The following is a 20,522-nucleotide window of genomic DNA, read 5'->3' on the forward strand; positions in this document are numbered from 1 at the left end:
AAGTGCAATGCATAAGATCGTGTAGCCAACATAACACGTCAGTAAGTGAATGTGGAGTGCAGCGGAAAAGTTGGCATCCTTCCCCACCCCGTGATGCCACAAAAAGAGGCATAGGAGGCCTATGCCACACTGGTGATGAGGCAGCCCCCACGCCAACACAGCTGACAGGCTGACTTGTGATCAGGGGCAGATTTGGAGGTGCAGAGGGATTATCAAGCGTATCCATTTTACGGATGCGGAAAAGTCACTTTTTGAAGAAAGATGCAGATGTGAGCGTCCAACAATGACACCTGGCTGATGCGGATTTGCTTTTTTTTTTTCTTCTTTTTATTATATTACCTAGTCTAGAATTTATTTGTTCAACAATGAGGCCAGTGACTAAGACTCCACCTCTCAAGACTTTGTCATGGAGTGATGTGTTCAGCTCTCAGCATATATTATTATATTGTTATTATTATTATTGTTATTATTATTATTATTATTATTATTATTATTATTATTATTATTATTAAACAGCCATGGCACTTATGATGACGCTCAAGTTGTAAATCGCATAATTTGGAGCATTTCTAATGGTTACAGCATATGGTGCAAATAATAAAAAAAAATCGCAAACGATTTTTTAAAATTTTATCGCTTTTCTCTCACCCCTATTCTGGCTCAATCGGTATTGCGTGTGTTACTATGTTGGTTTCCGGTATAGAATGGAATGGCGCATATTCACTTTTATCTCTCATTCAGACAATGAGAGCCATCTTTTTAATGACGTATTAGAGCGTCATTTATCGTCATCCACTTCCGACCATTACGCCAATTACTTCCGACCAATCACCACGTGTATTCGAGGCGGCCGCGGCAGTCAGCTGTCCACCTGTAAGGGTCTTCGTCATTCAGTGTCACAATGGCAGGTGAGTGTAGTGGACGAGAATTTATGTACACAGGATTTTATCGTGTAGGTTCCATGAAGACGACTTGGGTGTACATTTCTTAAGATCGCAGGTTTTGCCGAAATCAGTCGAGTGCTTAACACTTGGTGGTGCCAGTACCCCTTGAGGATGAGGTCAACCAACCATACCCTACACCTTCCACTTCCTGTTAAGGTATATGTTAGGTCAGGTTAGGTTACTGTCTTAATGGTGAGGCAAAAGGAAGGGGGGGGGGGGCAAAGCCTACCTGGATTGGTTAGGTTAGTGTCCATAGGTAAGATTAGGTTAGGTTAGTGTCTTTAGGTAAGATTAGGTTAGGTTAGTGTCTTTAGGTAAGATTAGGTTAGTGTCCCTTGGTAACATTATGTTAAGTTAGTGTTCCTCAGCAACATCAAGTTAGGTTAGTGCCCTTATGGGAGAGGGGGGGTGGGGTCAGGGCCAGCTGGGTTAGATTAGGTAAAGTTAAGTTGGAAATTTCCCGTTTTCATGATATGGCGTCTTACCCTTCGACTTTTTCATGAATGTCCAAATTTGGCCTAATTTGGCTTCCCCCACCCTAAAACCCCACTTTTCTACAAGGAGAAAAGGATGTATTGTGTTAAACTGCAATTTTCCCTTATTATTATTATTATTTTATTTCATTTTTTTTTTTTATTTTGTCTTGTTTACTTTATTTCATTTATTCATTTATTGATTTTTTTGAAGTCTTCCTGGATCTATTCACCACATCCTCTCTGTAAGCTGTAAGGATACCTGTATGGCTGTGTATGTTGTTTTATGACAGACACAGGTGGGAGTAGAGATTTTAATCATTGAGAGGCAAGTTTTTCATAGGTATGTGGTTGTAGATGTCTGATTTATCATTATTATGTATTATCGAGACCTAATATGTATGACCACTTTAACTATTTTTTTTTTTTTTTAGTTCAGACTAAAATTTTATTGCTTTTTTATTCTTTTTTATTCTTTTTTTTTTGGGGGGGGGGAAAATTGAAGAAGTTTCTGGCTCATCAGTTACATAGACATATCATTATCTCTATTTCATTTGAGCTCAGACAGCTCATAAGAATTCCCATAGATTTGGTCATAGATTATCTTTTCACATGCCTTCCTCCCCACACTGTCTCCAGCCCTTTAATCTTTCCACAGGTCTTCTATCAACTACCTTCAGCTTGGATTCTCTTCTGGATACATGGCCCACCTTCCTCCCCCCTCACATTCTGTACTTCCTTGTCACTTATTACATGCACAGTGAATAAAATGTTAAGAAACCAAATTATTCATTGTTTTCAGATAAGACCATGGGGAACTACAAGTCCAGATCTAGGTCAACATGTTCTCAGGAGCTTCACAAGAAAATCCTACAAAATTATGTAAATCTAGAGCATAAGATGCAGGAAGACTTGAATGTGGAACTTGAGAATCTTACTGAGATTCAACAAGTCTGTAGGTATGTCTATGTTTTATCAGTGTTCAGTTTAACCTGGTTTACTCATATGGGCACTTATTGCTCTGTTTAGTTAACCATGAAATATCTATGCAGGATGCCTCCACCTTGTCTTTGTGCACAGAACTATTTCATCCTGTCATCCCGTCTGTGTTTTATGGGTCTACCTTGATCTGGCATACCACAAGGGGCACTTATTGACAACCATTAAATCACTGCAAACACAAGTTTTCCCTAATGCCATACTTCTTTTTCTTTACTTTTATTTTGAGTGTAAATTAATTGTTTTCTGTTATGACATCATTATGATAACTCTGGAAGGAGACATTAGTGTTTGAAATCAATTTCAAGAGTGCTATGGGGAGTGAATCTTGTTTTCTGCTAAAATATACAATGGGTATCATTCAGTTAGATCATGTAAATAATATGAGGATAGTTTAGTTTAGAAAACTTTTTATAATTGTTTTGTATAATCCATTTGTGTGTGTGTGTGTGTGTGTGTGTAATCACCTAGTTGTAATTTACAGGGCCTGAGCGACGCTTATGTGGTCCCGTCTCCATATTTACACTTATCCAGCTTTTCCTTAAAATTGTGCATAGTTGTTGCTGATACTACATACTCACTTAGCTTGTTCCAAACTTCTATATTTCTTTGTGGGAAACTATATTTCTTTTATGTTACTTTCTTAGTTTTTTGATGTGTCCTTGTGTGAAATTGGTATTTCCTTTTTCTCTTAGCAGCAATTACCAGTTTCATTATCAGTTTCTTCCACTCCATTTCACAATTTATATGTCAGTATTAAATCTCCCCTTTCTCTTTTTTGTTCCAATGTTGGCAGATTCATTAACTTTAACTTGTCTTTATGTGTTATTTCTTCCAGTTCTGGAACCATCTTTATTGCCATCCTTTGTGTATTTTCTATTTTTTTCTTACATGTTTCTTCTTGTGGGGAGACCACACTGCTACAGCATATCCTAGCTTTGGTCTAATCATGATAGTAATTATCTTTCTCATCATATCTTTATACATATAGTGGGATGCTGTGAATGTATCTCTGAATATCTTTCCTGCATGTTTCTCTGACTGTTGACTATCCTGTATTATCACTCCCAGATCTTTCTCTTCTTGTACTTTTATTATTTCTTCATTTCCTATTTTATATGTCCATTTTGGTCTCTCTTCACTTTTTTCCCCATTTCCATTACATGACATTTTTTCACATTAAATTCCATCTCCCATTTCTTACTCCAGTCCCAGATTTTATTCAGATCCCCTTGTAGAGTTTCACAGTGTTTCTTGTTTCTTATGTCTGTGTTATTTTCTATAATCTGCAAACAAACTCATGTAACTTTACTCCTTCAGGCTTGTCATTTATGTAGATCAGGAAAAGTATTGGTGCCAGCACTGATCCTTGTGGTACTCCACTGTATACTCTTCTCCATTTTTATTTTTACGTCTTTTACTACTATTAGCTTCTATAGTAGCCTGTTGTAGGGAACTTTGTATTTTATTTATTTATTTTTTTTATTTAAATACACAGTCTATCCATCCATCCTTCTCCTGTGTTATATCAGTTACTTGAGTAGAAGTTCATCATATTTGTTACACATGATCGCTTTTGTCTAAAGCCATACAGTTTTCTGTTATTATATCATGTTTTTCTAGAAATTTTGTCCACTGCTTCTTTATCACTTTTTCACAGATCATGCATACTATGCTGGTCATTGATACTGGTCTATAGTTTAGTGGTTCTTCTTTCTTCCCACTTTTATAAATTGGCACTATGTCTGTTCTTTTCCATTCCTTAGGCACTCTTCCAATGGATAATGAGCACTTTATTATGTCATATACTGGTTCAGTTGACTGTTTCCTGCACTCTTTTAAAATGAAACCTGATACTTGATCTGGTCCTGTTGCTTTTCTCTCTTCCAGTTTATCCATCATTTTATAAACTTCTTTGATTACTGTAATTTCCTGCATTTGCTTTTTTTGTCTTTTTGTCTTGTGCTTCTTTAAATCCTGATTCTTATGTGAAAACTTGCTGAAACTTATTGTTTAGCAATTCATTCATGTCTTTTGTATCTTCATATGTTTCACTTACTTCCTTCAACCTTTTTGTTTTTTCTTTTACTTTAATTTCTCCATTTATGAGTCTATAGAACAGTTTTGTTTTGACCTTGCTCTTTTTAACTATATCTTTTTCATATCTTTTTCTTCCTCTATCCTTATTTTCACATATTCACTTCTTGCTATCTTAGTCTTCTTTATTTTTTTGGTTTTGATTTCTTTTCAGTTTTATCCATGCTCTGTCTCTTTTTTCTTTGCTCTTGCACATCATGCATTGAACGACACCTGTTTTCCTTTTTCTATAAGTTTGTATAGTGGGACATATTTCTTCACTCCTGTCTCATATAGTTCCATAAAAATGTCATACTTATCTTGCACATCATTTGCTCTTTACAGCCTTCCCCAGTCCTTTTCTTCATATAATCTTTTCATCTGTATTCCCTTTCCCAGAGTTTCTCCTGTTTTCTATGTATGATTCATCCTCTTCACTGACATCATTATCAGTCTCTATTTCTGTCATTACATGGTCACTTTTTCTCATGGGGCGCACATATCTTGATTCTTTAGTTAGGTCAGTTCTTTTCATTAATATTAGGTCATCTTGTTGGCTCATCATTTCCCCTATATCTTGTATTTTTAGTCACTCATTGCATCATTGTTTTCCATAGTCAGCTTCAGAAATCTTTCTCCCCTTGCAGTCTCATTTTCTTTTGCCTTGAAGGTTTCCCAATTTATTTCTTTACAATTGAAGTCACCAACCAATAGTACTGTTTTATTACTTTTAATTAATTTACTCAAACACTGAATGGTATCTTCTATTATTTTCTCATAGTCTTCCTTGCTTCAAGAATTTTTTTGGGGTGGTACTTTAGTTGTTATTACTTTCAGTATTTGTCCATTATTATCCTCCAAGTTAACACTCATTTTTCTACTTTTTCTTCCCCATATTTCAGTGTTTTTGTCTTCACCTCATTTCTTGTCATTATTATTACATCTCTCCATCTTTTACCAGTCCTCTCTCTTCTCCACATATGGCAGTTATTGTTAATGACAATCTGATTTTCTTCTTTTAGCTTTGTTTCCATTAAACACACCACTTTTGGATTCTTTTCTTTTAAGTAGTCTTGTAATTCCAATGTTCTGTGTAACTATCTATATTGGTATACATTGCATTCAGTCCTTCATTTTTACTATTTTTCTCTATTTTATTTTCATATATTCCTTTCCCTTCATGTAGCATTTCTTCACTCTGTCTCCCAAAACTCTCCAAAAAAAATTTCTTCTTCTCTTCTTCCATTCTTGATTCAATTTTCCCTTTGGCCTCCATGTATTTCTTTCATTTTTTTCCCCCATTCTCCTTAATTTTTGTTTTTCTCATTGTATATACCTTTGCCATCTTCTACTTCTCTTTATTTGAATGTTCTTTCTAGTATCTCTTCTGCTGCTTGTTGTGATTTTAGTCTTATTTTCATGGGTCTTGTTTTGCCTTCCAGATAAGGTCCCAGTCAAACAACTTCCACTTCTTCCTCAAATTTAGTGTCATTTTTATCATTTAGTTTCTTCAGCAAATCTTTCAATGTTTTGTTTCTTCTTTCTTTATTTTCAGTTTGTATGTTATATTTTTCACATTTATTCCATTTACTATAACACTTTTTCATCTTATCTGCTGCATTTCTTACCAGATTGTGTGTGTGTGTTTGTGTGTGTGTGTGTGTGTGTGTGTGTGTGTGTGTGTGTGTGTGTGTGTGTGTGTGTGTGTGTGTGTGTGTGTGTGTGTGAATGACCATTTTTTCTTATTCAGCAATGGATCTGCAGATCAACTGGCAAAACATCTGAATTCTGAGACTGTTGGTGAACGATTAGATAATGGCATGACACTGCTTCACCTCTGTTGTCTAGCAGCTGTCAGTGGAAAGAATGATTCAGTAAAAGAGTTGGACTGCAATGACACTGAGGGGAAGAGTAATGTTTCTTATAATACAAGTGTCCTCCAGCTTATGAGATCCCCAAGAGAAAAAGGTGATCATGAAGACAGGACCCGAGAACATGTGAATGAGCAGAGTACAAAAACTAGAAATAGAGAAGCAAGAGAGCAGATTCGTCTTCTTCTAAAGAAAGGAGCTGATCCAGCCATTATCAGCAAGAATGGATTTTCACCACTTCATATCGTATCATACAAGGTTAAAAACAACACCATGAGTGGCTTGGTTGCCTGCTTGGAGTGGTATCATCTTAATCTACTGAAGGATGCATGAATGGTGTGTATTATTCAACAGTATTTTATTTTTGTCTCCTTACGGTATTTTCTTCATTCACTAACACTTAGTCCATTTAATCAAGCTTTCTCTTTTGTTATATGTAAATACTGAAGTTAATTTTTTTATCTAATTCATATGTAGAAGTGTTCGTGACTGATTCTTAGTAACAAAATAATTATTTACATTTCCTTCTGAATTTAATTTTAATTTAATTTTAATTAATTAATTAATTAAATTATATATTTCAATTCAGTTTTACTTTGCATTTCTTGTTTAATTATAAAATGGCAGGCATGAAAGTTGACAACACTGGTTTGATTATCAATATGCCATGCATTATAGGCTTTCCACAATTTCAGTGGCTTGCATACTTCACGATTGCAAATCTAGTATTTTAGAGAAATTTAACCCACCTTGTACTGTCAGAGTATACTGTTGGGAATACATAATTGTTACCTCAGCTTTTTGAAGACAGAGGTGTGAGAAAAATAGCAAGACATATGTATTGTGTGAGGTTGTTTGTATAGTGTGTAGAAATTAACAAGTTTATTTATAAAATGTATAGTTATTTTGAAATATTACTTGTACCTGTCAACTATGACATATACATTTTGATAAAATGCACATATAACCTGCTTATTTTAGAAAATTAGTTGTTACCTTATTAAATAAGATATTAGGTACAGTACAGTTCTAGATGATTAAATTACAGTGTGATATATGAATAACACAAACTACAAAATAGATCTCAATTCGTGTGAGCTGTTAACCTAAATGGCTAAAATATTATAAGACTCCAGGATACTTATGTGGTCACTTAAAATAGTATAGCTCTGTTGGTGGCATCACTATTATCTGCCTTGTGACAGATTTAGTAGGTAATGTTACAAATTATATCAAAGAAAAATTAATATAGAAAGTGAAGAGATATGATGATTATGGAATGAAGATAATATCTTTTTGCTACTTTTCCTTGAAGTGGATGATGTGGCTGTGAGAAGAAGGTACCCTTGTAGAACAGATGAAATGTCTGATTACTGCTGGAGAGCAAAGGAGGATGAGAGACTGAGAGGACTAGAATGTGTAAAGATGGTTCATGCAGCTTTAATGCATCAGGTATCAGAATAAACATATTGATAAGTTTTATTTTTAAGCCTTATCATTATGTTTTCTTTGCAATAATTACAGGAGACTGATGTAGGGTGCCTCATGATCTAGACTAAGATAGCAGTGAACAGATGCATCAGTTAGCACTTACTGGAAAAGGAGTTAGATGTGTTAGATTAGGGAATTTTAAAACTATGTGGTTGCATAATGTTAAAAGATATCTTGTTTTGACAGGGAGATGTGGAGATTGTTAGACTCTTCTTGGAGAATTGCAGTCACCTGGACCACACTGGTGCTGGGAGCCTGACTGCTTTACACCTGTCATGCCTGAGTGGCCAGCTGGAGGTGACACAAGCCCTGGCACAGCGGGGAGCCAACATAGAGGCACGAGATGCTGTCTCATATTCCCCCCTGCACATTGCCTGCCTCTACGGGAATGAGACTGTAAGAACACATGAATAATATATGAATGATGATGAAAGAATACTTTTCACCTAAAATGTTTGTGTGATAGTCATGCAGTGTATTTATAACTAGAATATGATTAGTAAAAAGAAATGCTGCCTAATTTATATATGCTGTAATGATGAGACTGAAGGATATTTTACAGGTGGTGGAGTATTTGCTGTCCCGGGGAGTTGACGTGAACATTTCGGGGTCAGTGGGTGACCGGCCTCTACATCTGGCAGCTGACCGTGGGGACTACAAAGTGGTGCAGCTGTTGCTCAAGAAGGGTGCCCGAGGTCAGTGGCTGTGAGGCTCTGGGGATGCTTGTAAATTGTTGGGAATCAAAGTGATGATTAAAATATTCTAATAGGAAGTATTAGATGCACATGATTAATTTTTTTCATTTGCTAAACCTACTTTTTCACTGAAGTGCATACCTCCCAACAGTAAGGCTGCAAGATGAAGAAGGCAACACAGCCCTACACTGCTGTGTGAGAAATGGCTACTTGAATATTCTGAATCTCCTCCTCCAACCACAGTACCGCAATGATGCCCACATTCCTAATGTTTACCTCGACACACCACTGCATGTGTGAGCATTAACTTGTATATAGTTGTTGGGATGATTGTGTAAGAAGATTTTGAATTTAAGGTTAGCAAATGCCTGATGTAACTGAATAAATTTCAAAGACAGATAGAAAATAGATGAAAATATATAGGTTTTATGCATGTTTATAGTTTCATTATTTGGATTAAGGCAAATGAAACTGTTCATCAGATCAGCTTAGCTTTCAGGTATTTCTCTTAGTTTGTGATTCTCTGAATAACATATGTTACATGTTTAATTTCCAGTTTGTTATTTAGTTTCCAGTATCTTAGTTTGTTATTCTTTGATAACATATGTTACATGTTTAATTTCCATTCTTTTCAACTTGCTATCAGAATAATTTCTGGCAACCTATTTTTCCTAATTTAAGTATTCTAATCTCTTGCCTTTTCTTTTCACTTTTCTGATATAATTATTAATGAACATTCCATTCAGGGCTTGTTATGAAGGGTGGTTTGAATGCTCCAAGACTCTTCTGACCTTTGGAGGTTCAGGTCTTCTTCTAAAAGAGAACCTGTGGGGAGAGACACCCCTTCATGCAGCCTGCACAGGAGGATATTGCATTGACTTGGTGGATTTCCTCTTGAGTCAGAATTCCACTTCTGTAAACTATCAGGTAGGCAAGAAGACACTGATGTTGGTGAAGGTGTTGATTATGCTTTGCCAGTTATTGTGTTAGGAAGAAGCATCAAGTATGTAATGTGTTAGAAATGGCAAGTGGTATTTTATGAATAGGCTTGATGAGCATGTTTGTTAGTGCAGGTGGTAATTTAATTTCCATCATAATTTCACTGCATGTTTTGAGCTGCTGCTTATTTTCTTTTAGTATTTTCATTTCAGATACTTCATCAACTCATTTTCTGTATCTTTTTACTAATATTTTTATTTTCTGAATAGAGTCCTGATGGGCACACACCACTGCACTCTGCTGCCTTCCATGGACACCTCAAGATAGTTCAGTTGTTGCTCAGCCACGGGGCAGACATCAACCTCACTGCTCGAGACCGTTATGTGCCCTTCGACAAAAAAGTAAGTCAAGCAGAATAACACCACTTCTGTGTGCAAATACACCGAGAAATAAAGCAGTGGGAGTGAAAATGCACTGCGTTTGTCTGTTGATCTCGATTTGCACTCATACATGCATAATCATTGTTGATAGTCGTAAGATTTTTTTCCTTTATCTCTTCTTCCTCCCCTCTACTATCACATCATACCCTCAGATGCTTGACAAAGAAGTGCAGACCTCTTAAAAGTGGATAAGCCTTTCTAACCTTAGCAATATAGTCAATCAATGCTTTATCAACAGGAAGAGCAGACACCTCTTATGTGGGCTTATGACCAAGGACATGACAGCATAGCCAACATTCTCAAGCACTTCCGTCGGCCAGGCATGTGTGATGAGTACGCCAGAGGAGAGTATCTATCTCCCCTCGACACTTCCTATTTCCCCATCCCATCACCCATCGGGAAACTGCGTACTATGATACAAGGTAAAGTTTTGTCTTCAGTGTCATTATCATCACCCTTCTCTCTTCAGTATCTCATCACCTTTGCTTATTGTGATGTGGTGATCAAACATCAAGTGGGCCATTAGCTAGTCTCTCTCTCTCTCTCTCTCTCTCTCTCTCTCTCTCTCTCTCTCTCTCTCTCTCTCTCTCTCTCTCTCTCTCTCTCTCTCTCTCTCTCTCTCTCTCTCTCTCTCCTTTTTTTTTACTCTTCTCAAATTCATATTGTATGAGGATAGGTCCTCTCCTATGCTGAACTTTAATTTGATGTTAGGCAATGGTTGCTTGTGTGGATTTGTGTGTGTGTGTGTGTGTGTCATTCATTCACCTACGGTCATCTGCTGGTCACCTAGCCAGCCATTTCCTTACTGAAGGGGCTCAGAGCTCATAGTAATTGATCTTTGGGTAGGACTGAAACCACTCACACCACACACTGGGACAGTGAGGCCACAGTCCCTAAGGTTACATTGTGTACCTACTTGCTGCTAGGTGAACAGGAGCTACACATTAAGAGGATCAGCCATTTGGCTCGCCATGCCCAGGACTCAAACTTGGGCCTTCTCAGTTGTGAACCAAGGGTGCTGACCACTATACTACAATGTGTGTGTATTTATTTACTTAGTTGTAATTTACAGGGCCTGAGTTGTGGTCATGTGGTAACCATCTCCATGTCTACACTTGTTCAGTTTTTCCTCAAAGTTGTGCACACTTGTTGCTGATACTACATCCTCAGTTAGCTTGCTCCAAACTTCTGTATTTCTCTGTGGGAAATTATATTTTTTTATGTTACTCAAGCATCTTTCTTTTCTTATTTTTTTGCTGTGTCCTCATGTATAACTGGTATGTCTTACTTCTCTTAGCAGCAGTTTCTCATTATCAATTTCTTCCACTCTATTCCACAATTTATTAACACCTTCCTTACCGCACCCACCTGCCGATGTAAACAAAGCATTCCCCCCCTCATACCGCAACACCCTTGACTGTATTATCCGCACACCTCATGCCCGTTGTTTTACCTAAAGTTTATTTCTAACTCAATGATATTCACTTAATTTGAAATATGTTTTCATAGCAAGAGAGAAAAAAACAAAATAGTTACTACAGTAATGGAAGAAAATGTCACTGTCCAAAAAAAGTTTGAAACACTGAAGGACAGACATTGGATCACTTTCCTGGTGTGTAATAATCCCAGGATGCGCATTAGTAAATTCCTGTTTCAAGGAAGGAAGCACATCTGGTCGCTTATCAGCAAATGGGTCAGACAAGAGAGTGAAACATGATGCAATGGGGTTGGGTGGCCCTGAGGCAGAATCATCACCAGACTGCTGCTCTCCCTCACTTGCTGAAAGTGTTTCTGCACTACTAATGCTGTCAGTTTCACTGTCTTCTACATCTTTTTCAGGATCATAATCTGAATCATACTCATCTGGAGAGTCTTCCAGTATGTCATCACTATCTATCTCATAATTATGACAATCATCATCACTGATTGACGATGAAGCAGATGCCATGATCTCTAGCTAGAAGCGATATCTCTCTCCAAGGCAGTCAAAAGAAAAATGATGTTCTTGGGTGGACTGTGGGAGTAACATATGTGTACTTTTAAACAAAAGAATATGATTGGCTTTATTGTCTGCATGAAATATGAACCACCTATAGTGATTGGCCAAAGGGGGGCAGGGGTGGTCTTGTCATGTATGGGTGGCTAAAAATAACACCTCAAGCATTTGTTTGTGCTTGGGCAGGATGTTGCCACCACGTGGGACCTGAATAAAGCAAAGTCCACACTCAGGGTTTGGTGATACACATTAATGTATTAGCGTGGTACACATGTACCACGGCCATAATGCGCAGTACCACGAGGTCGCTACTGCATGTGGTACACATGTACCACAAAACAGACTTGCGGTATGGAAGGGGTTAATTACTATTAAATCTTCCCTTTCTCTTTTTTGTTCCAATGTTGGCAGATTCATTAACTTTAACTTGTCTTTATGTGTTATTTCTTCCAGTTCTGGAACCATCTTTATTGCCATCCTTTGTATATTTTCTAGTTTTTTCTTACATGTTTCTTCTTGTGGGGAGACCACACTGCTACAGCATATCCTAGCTTTGGTCTAATCATGATAGTAATTATCTTTCTCATCATATCTTTATACATGTAGTGGGATGCTGTGAATGTATCTCTGAATATCTTTCCTGCATGTTTCTCTGACTGTTGACTATCCTGTATTATCACTTCCAGATCTTTCTCTTCTTGTACTTTTATTATTTCTTCATTTCCTATTTTATATGTCCATTTTGGTCTCTCTTCACTTTTTTCCCCATTTCCATTACATGACATTTTTTCACATTAAATTCCATCTCCCATTTCTTACTCCAGTCCCAGATTTTATTCAGATCCCCTTGTAGAGTTTCACAGTGTTTGTTGTTTCTTATGTCTTTGTTATTTTCTATGATCTGCAAACAGACTCATGTAACTTTACTCCTTCAAGCTTGTCATTTATGTAGATCAGGAAAAGTATTGGTGCCAGCACTGATCCTTGTGGTACTCCACTGTCTACTCCTCTCCATTTTGATTTTACATCTTTTACTATCGTTCTCATTCCTCTTCCCTTTAAGTAGTTTCCATCCAGTTTATTATTTTTCCATTTAATCCTCCTACATTTTCTAGCTTCTGTAGTAGCCTGTTGTGGGGAACTTTGTATTTTTTTTTTTTTTTAATACACAGTCTACTCATCCATCCCTCTCCTGTGTTATATCAGTTACTTGAGTAGAAGTTCATCATATTTGTTAATCATGATCACTCTTGTCTAAAGCCATACTGTTTTCTGTTATTATATCATGTTTTTCTAGAAATTTTTTCCACTGCTTCTTTATCACTTTTTCACAGATCATGCATACTATGCTGGTCATTGATACTGGTCGATAGTTTAGTGGTTCTTCTTTCTTCCCACTTTTATAAATTGGCACTATGTCTGTTCTTTTCCATTCCTTAGGCACTCTTCCAATGGATAATGAGCACTTTATTATGTCATATACTGGTTCAGTTGACTGTTTCCTGCACTCTTTTAAAATGAAACCTGATACTTGATCTGGTCCTGTTGCTTTTCTCTCTTCCAGTTTATCCATCATTTTATAAACTTCTTTGATTACTGTAATTTCCTGCATTTGCTTTTTTTGTCTTTTTGTCTTGTGCTTCTTTAAATCCTGATTCTTATGTGAAAACTTGCTGAAACTTATTGTTTAGCAATTCATTCATGTCTTTTGTATCTTCATATGTTTCATTTACTTCCTTCAACCTTTTTGTTTTTTCTTTTACTTTAATTTCTCCATTTATGAGTCTATAGAACAGTTTTGTTTTGACCTTGCTCTTTTTAACTATATCTTTTTCATATCTTTTCTTCCTCTATCCTTATTTTCACATATTCACTTCTTGCTATCTTAGTCTTCTTTATTTTTTTGGTTTTGATTTCTTTTCAGTTTTATCCATGCTCTGTCTCTTTTTTCTTTGCTCTTGCTCATCATGCATTGAACAACACTTGTTTTCCTTTTTCTATAAGTTTGTATAGTGGGACATATTTCTTCACTCCTGTCTCATATAGTTCCATAAAAATGTCATACTTATCTTGCACATCATTTGCTCTTTACAGCCTTCCCCAGTCATTTTCTTCATAGAATCTTTTCATCTGTATTCCCTTTCCCAGAGTTTCTCCTGTTTTCTATGTATTATTCATCCTCTTCACTGACATCATTATCAGTCTCTATTTCTGTCATTACATGGTCACTTTTTCCCATGGGGCGCACATATCTTGATTCTTTAGTTAGGTCAATTCTTTTTGTTAATATTATGTTGAGTCTTATTGGTTTGTCATTTCCCCTATATCTTGTATTTTTAGTCACCCATTACATCATTGTGTTTTCCATAGTCAGCTTCAGAAATCTTTCTCCCCATGCAGTCTCATTTCCACCTGCCCTGAAGGTTTCCCAATTTATTTGTTTACAATTGAAGTTACCAACCAATAGTACTTTTTTATTACTTTTGATTAATTTACTCAGACACTGGATGGTATAGTGTTTGGTCGCAAGGCTGGGAGGGTAAGGAGAGGCGCACTGCCTGTACAACCGTCAGGAAGCCCCCAATCACATTTATTCACCTGGTAACCCCTACATCAACACTGGTTTGAACTAAAGCATTCAAACTGAAACAAACATAATTGAACCATACCAACTGAAACAAACCAACACTACAGATGGTATCTTCTATTATTTTCTCATAGTCTTTCTTGCTCCAAGAATTTGTTTTGGGTGGTACATAGGTTGTTGTTACTGTCAGTATTTGTCCATTATTATCCTCCAAGTTAACACTCACTATTTCTGCTTTTCCTTCTCCATATTTCACTATTTTTGTCTTCACCTCATTTCTTGTCATTATCATTACACCTCCCCATCTTTTACCAATCCTCTCTCTTCTCCACAATATGGTAGTTATTGTTAATTACAATCTGATTTTCTTCTTTTAGCTTTGTTTCCATTAAACACACCACCTTTGGATTCTTTTCTTTTAAGTAGTCTTGTAATTCCAATGTTCTGTGTAACAGTCTGTCTATGTTGGTATACATCACATTCAGTCCTTCATTTTTACTATTCTCTACTTTATTTCCATTTATTCCTTTTCCTTTATATAGCATTTCTTCACTCTGTCTCCCAAAACTCTCTAAAAATATATTCTTTTCTCCTTCCATTCTTGATTCATTTTTCCCTTTTGCCTCTTCATATACTTCTTTCAGTTTTTTTCCCATTCTCCTTCATTTCTGTTTTTCTCAGTGTACTTATCTTTGCAATCTTCTACGTCTCTTAGTTTGGATGTTCTTTCTAGCATCTTCTGCTGCTTGTAATGATTTTAGTCTTATTTTCATGGGTCTTGTTTTTGCCTTCCAGATAAGGTCCCTGTTGAACAACAACTTCCACTTCTTCCTTGAATTTAGTGTCATTTTTATCATATTCAATAAATATTTCACTGTTTTTGTTTCTTTTTTTTCACTTTTCAGTTTGTATATTTTCTCCTTTATTCTATAAAATATAATATTTTTCTTATCTGCTGCATCTCTCACCAGATCTTCATTTTTTTTCAATGTCTTCACCACTTTCCTACATTTTTCATTTTTTTATTTCAGTTGATTTTCAATTATTTCCTTAAAGTCAACATTTGCTTTACCATTTTCAAATTTTTTTCCATTTAATCCATGACTCCCTCTTTCACTCTTTTCTCACCCTTCACTAGTTCTGCTTTCAGATATTTATTTTCTTTCACAATTTCCTCTATGTTATTTTGTAATTCCTCATTTTTCTTAATAATGTGATGTTCTCTCACTCATTTCCTCCTGTTGAGTTTTCAGTTTGAATATTTTACTATCTTTTCCAAGGTTCTTCAGTTTGTCCTGAAGGGTTTTTACCACTTGCAACACTACTTCTATCTTTTTTTCCTACTGTTCTGCGTCATTTCCACTTTCCTTAGTCTCATTTTCAGGAACCCCATCTCACTTTCATGTCGGTCATCTTGATTAAATCCATCAGAGTTAGTTTCACTTCTGCCAGAGAGTGTGTGTGTGTGTGTGTGTGTGTGTGTGTGTGTGTGTGTGTGTGTGTGTGTGTGTGTGTGTGTGTGTGTTTACCTAGTTGTATTGTACAGGGCACAAGCAAAAGCTCATTTTGTCCTGTCTCCATAACCATATTTATCCAGTTTCTCTTTAAACATGTGTACACTATTTGCCACAATCACTTCTTCCTTCAAATCATTCCAGATTTCAATAGTTCTATATAGGAAGCTGTATTTCTTAATGTCACACTTGAACGTCCATTCTTTATTTTCTTCCCATGCCCCCTCATCTGTCTCTCTCTCTCCTCCATCTGTGGTACCAATTCATTTCTGTCTATTTTTTCTATATTGTTTACTAATTTGTACATTGTTATAAGGTCTCTTTCTCTTCTCTCTTGTAGTGTTGGTAATCCCATCTCTTCAAGTTTTTCTTCATAGCTCAAGTCTTTCAATTTTGGTACCATCTTTGTTGCTATTCTCTGTATCCTTTCCAGTTTCTGTATATCTTTTTTTTTTTCTGTGTGGAACCCAAACTACTGCTGCATATTCCAGTTTAGGTTGTATCATGCTTATTATAATTTTCTCCATCATTTCTTTTATCTAAATAGTTAAACACCACCCTAATGTTTGTTAATAAGCTGTATGTGGAGCCAAATATTTTATTCATGTGGCTTTCAGGTGATAGTTTGTCCTGAATCATTACTCCCAAATCTTTTTCTTCATTAGTTTTCATTATTATTTCTCCCATTTTGTACTTCCACAAAGGTTTCTTTTTACTTTTTCCTATTTCCAACTTGCGGCATTTTCTGGCATTAAATTCTATTTTCTATCTTTGGCTCCATGCATGTCCCTTGTCATTATCCTATTGTAACTCCTTGCAGTCATTTTCATCCTTTATTATTTTTATTATTTTTGCATCATCAGCAAACAGGTTTGTATAACTATTTAGATCCTCTGCCATATCATTTACATATATTTGAAACAATGGGTGCCAGCCAATACAGATCCTTGTGGTACCCCACTTGTCATTTTGCTCCAACTTGATTTAATGTCTGATTACTGTTCTCATTTCCCAACCTTTTAAATAATCCTCCATCCATCTCGATGTTGCTCCCTTTAGTCCTCCATTGTCTAGCTTACACATAAGGCTTTTGTGGGGAACTTTATCGTTATCGAATGCTTTTTATGAGATTCATGCATACTGCATCAACCCATTTGTCCCTCTCTTACATTCCATCTATTACTCTTGTATAGAAGCTCAGTAGATTTGTGACACAGGATCTCCCTTTCCTGAATCCAAATTGCTTTTCTGTAATTATCTTTTCATATTCTAGATATTCACCCATCTGTCTTTAATTATCATTTCACAAAGCTTACTTACAGTATTTGTTAGTGACACCAGTCTATAATTTAATGGTTCCATTTTATTTCCCCGTTTGTATATTGGCACTACGTTAGCTCTTTTTCCCTTCCCTTGGTACTGTTCTTCTCTCAACAAGCTGTTAATTATATCCCATATGGTTTTTTCCATGTGTTCTCTGCATTCTTTTTATATCCATCCATTTACTTGATCTGGTCCCATAGCTTTTCTAACATCCAGCTCTTCCAGTAGTTCCTTGATTTCTTTTCTCTTTACTTGTATCTCCTGTATTCCCTCATTTTGTGATACCACTTTTGGTGACACAAGTTTTGTTTCCTTTGTAAACACAGAGTGAAACTCTGTGTAGTTTCATAAATTCTTCCTTCCCTTTTTAACTTATTTATGCCATCCTTATGTTTCATTTTCCTGTTTATGTATCTGTAGAAGAGTTTGGGTTCCTTGCATTTTCTTATTATGTCACTTTCAAAGTTTCTTTCTTCTTATTCTACTATATTCACTCTGCCTTTCAGTATTCTTTTCTAGCATTTCTGTTCAGTTGTCTCATCATTTTCTTCCATGCCCTGTTTTTTTTCTTTTTTTACTTCTACACACCTGGAATTATACCATTCATGGTTCCCAATTTTCACTTTATAACGTGGTACAAACTGTTGCTCTCCATCTCAATACTTGCTCAAAAATATCTCATATTTTTCTTGCATTATTTTACCTTAAAATAGCTCTTTTCAGTTAATTTTTCCATAGAATTTATTAAGTTCTGCAAAGTTTGCTTTAGCATAGTTCTGTCTCCCATTTCTGTATTCTTTCCTGTGCATCACTTTTCCCTCCTGCAGTACTATTTCTATTATTACATGATCGTTTCTTCCCAGTGGACTCAGACAATGTACACTTAGTCTACTTTCTGGGATTTTTGTAATCACAAAGTCCAACTGTGATGATTCTTCTCCTCTGCTTCTCGTAGGCTCATTCAGCCACTGCCTCATTGTATTCACCATCGTGGTTTGCATAAGTTCTTCACTCCATGACTCAGCATTTTCTTTCACTTCCACCTCCTGCCAGTTTATTCCTTTAGTGTTGAAGTTGCCTACTAAGAGCACTCTGCTATTTTTCCTTATCATTTCCTATTTACTATTTCTTGTTTCTAGTTGTATGCTTTTAAATTTATTAGTCTTCCATGCACTAGTTTTTGATGTTATGTATGTCACAGTGATTTTCCTTTTTTTCACTTCCTTTGATCTTAATTACAACACTCAAGGATGTAGGCCTGGTATGTGGATTATAGGTCTGTATGATATCTCTACATAAATTGCAGTAACAGAGCTTAAGTTTATGTACATATAGAAATCTATGTATATATGTAAGAATAAATGTATATGTGTACATCAGCAAATTATAATCATATTTTACATTACTTTGTTTTTTCCAGAAAAAATTGATGTACTTCATTTGAGAACACTGATACCACCTCACCAACACCTCAGCCTGGCAGAGATAGAAAACTTGGAAAATATAGATTCAGGTTCTTTTGGTAAAGTCTACAAAGTAAGTTTGCCATTGTAATCTGCCTGTGTCATTTGTGAAATATTAATGATATAGAGTGGACTTGAGGATATGAATGCATTGCAGAAACAGACATTTCATTGTCAGAAAAGGAAGAAAGTTTCAGAGACTGTGTATCATTTATCTGACTGACTTTTCTTAATTGACAGGGAAGATTCAATGATAAGATTGTGGCTGTCAAGAGGTACCGAGCCAACATGACCTATGGAAAAAGTGATGTGGAGATGTTTTGCAGAGAAGTGTCAGTTCATGGGTCTCTGGATTCCCCCTACATTGTTAAATTTGTTGGAGCATGTTTACAAGATCCCAGTGTGAGTGTGAAGATTTTTTATTATTTAGTTGTTTTTGCCTATGAAACTTTTTGTTTCCCTCTTTTGTTTGGTTATTCTTACTAAATCTTTTCATTTATATTTTGAGTCCTACTGTATACGAAATTGTAGGTATCAAAGAAAGTAAAGAAAAATACTCCTGTACAAAAATTTGGCTGTATTTCAATGGGATAAGATTACCAGCAGGTGTTTCCAACACTGTGTCTGTTCTTTTGATCAGTATTCTATATAGATGATTACTTGTGTATTTTATTAAGATAGGGGAAATATATCACAACCCTCTTATTGCTGTTACAGGCTTTTTGCCTTACAGAAGTGCTGTTGATAATTTGTTTTATTGTTCCTTCTATTCTGGTTGATTTAACACTTACCTTGAATGGATTGTACATGTATGCTCTGTTTTATTGACCTGATGCTGAAGGAAGTGCTTGTTGATATTCATGAAATATGTAAAACCCTGAACTACAAAGTTCATGAAAATATCTTATTTTATACATTATAAAGCTATTTTTAATATAATATTTATCTCAAATATTGACTGCTAAAACAAATTGTGATTTACTTTGAAAATACATACTGCTTTGTGGAAGGGTGAAGATTATTGTAAATAAATTTTACTGTATTGCAGCAATTTGCAATAGTGACGGAATATGTTCCTGGCGGCTCCCTCTTCAGCACCTTACATGAACAGAAAAGGTCCATAGACACACTGACAAGATTCAACATAGCAACTGATGTGGCAAGAGGCATGCACTACCTGCACACTCTGCCGCAGCCCATTATACACAGGGACCTCAACTCCCACAACATTCTTTTAAGCAATGATGTATGTAGGTGATGTTGCTGGGATGCACAATAAAACAATATCTTATCAGAAGATATAAAATGAATGCAAGTTTAAATATGTACAGAATTAAAACGTATATATTTAATAATTTAGGTGATTTTTGCCTCGTGGAATTGTGCAGTCATTTAATGAAATGGGTGTGAATTAATTATTACTCTAATAAGATATGTAGAGGCCTGTACTGTAAACTGCATTTACCTTAAGTCTATATACATACATTGCTATTATGCTTTTACGTTCACGTATAAAATGTTTTGCCTTTTAGTGTCGTGCTCGTGTTGCTGATTTTGGAGAGTCAAGGTTTGTGCGGAACATCTTTGAGGAGAACATGACAAAGCAGCCCGGCAACCTGAGATGGATGGCTCCTGAAGTCTTTACACAAGTTAGTTACTTTTATTTGTCATACAGTAAGATCATGATAAGATCATTATCATCATTTTGGAA

The 20,522-nt window shown here is 35.9% G+C and overlaps 1 protein-coding gene across 12 annotated transcripts in view; it reads left to right on the forward strand.

Annotated features, from left to right (window-relative positions):
• Positions 1-20,522, forward strand: part of LOC135103741 (serine/threonine-protein kinase TNNI3K-like) — a 33,371-nt gene that overhangs the window by 675 nt on the left and 12,174 nt on the right. For 4 of the 12 annotated variants that reach the window (XR_010270192.1, XM_064010430.1, XM_064010421.1 and 1 more), the window contains exons 2-14: positions 742-908; positions 2,220-2,376; positions 6,243-6,621; positions 8,041-8,250; positions 8,417-8,549; positions 8,701-8,845; positions 9,296-9,476; positions 9,758-9,889; positions 10,167-10,350; positions 18,769-18,884; positions 19,052-19,213; positions 19,860-20,057; positions 20,344-20,460. Coding sequence is in view for 11 of the 12 variants with exons in the window: in XM_064010430.1 (XP_063866500.1) it covers positions 902-908; positions 2,220-2,376; positions 6,243-6,621; positions 8,041-8,250; positions 8,417-8,549; positions 8,701-8,845; positions 9,296-9,476; positions 9,758-9,889; positions 10,167-10,350; positions 18,769-18,884; positions 19,052-19,213; positions 19,860-20,057; positions 20,344-20,460 (2,121 nt within the window). In the remaining variant the exon portion in view is untranslated. Of the gene's footprint in view, positions 1-741; positions 909-2,219; positions 2,377-6,242; positions 6,700-8,040; positions 8,251-8,416; positions 8,550-8,700; positions 8,846-9,295; positions 9,477-9,757; positions 9,890-10,166; positions 10,351-18,768; positions 18,885-19,051; positions 19,214-19,859; positions 20,058-20,343; positions 20,461-20,522 lie in introns of those variants that run through there. The other 8 variants (XM_064010423.1, XM_064010422.1, XM_064010425.1 and 5 more) reach the window with 5 other exon arrangements.

Source organism: Scylla paramamosain, chromosome 9, assembly GCF_035594125.1.
Source record: "Scylla paramamosain isolate STU-SP2022 chromosome 9, ASM3559412v1, whole genome shotgun sequence".
NCBI classification, from domain to species: Eukaryota; Metazoa; Arthropoda; class Malacostraca; order Decapoda; family Portunidae; genus Scylla; species Scylla paramamosain.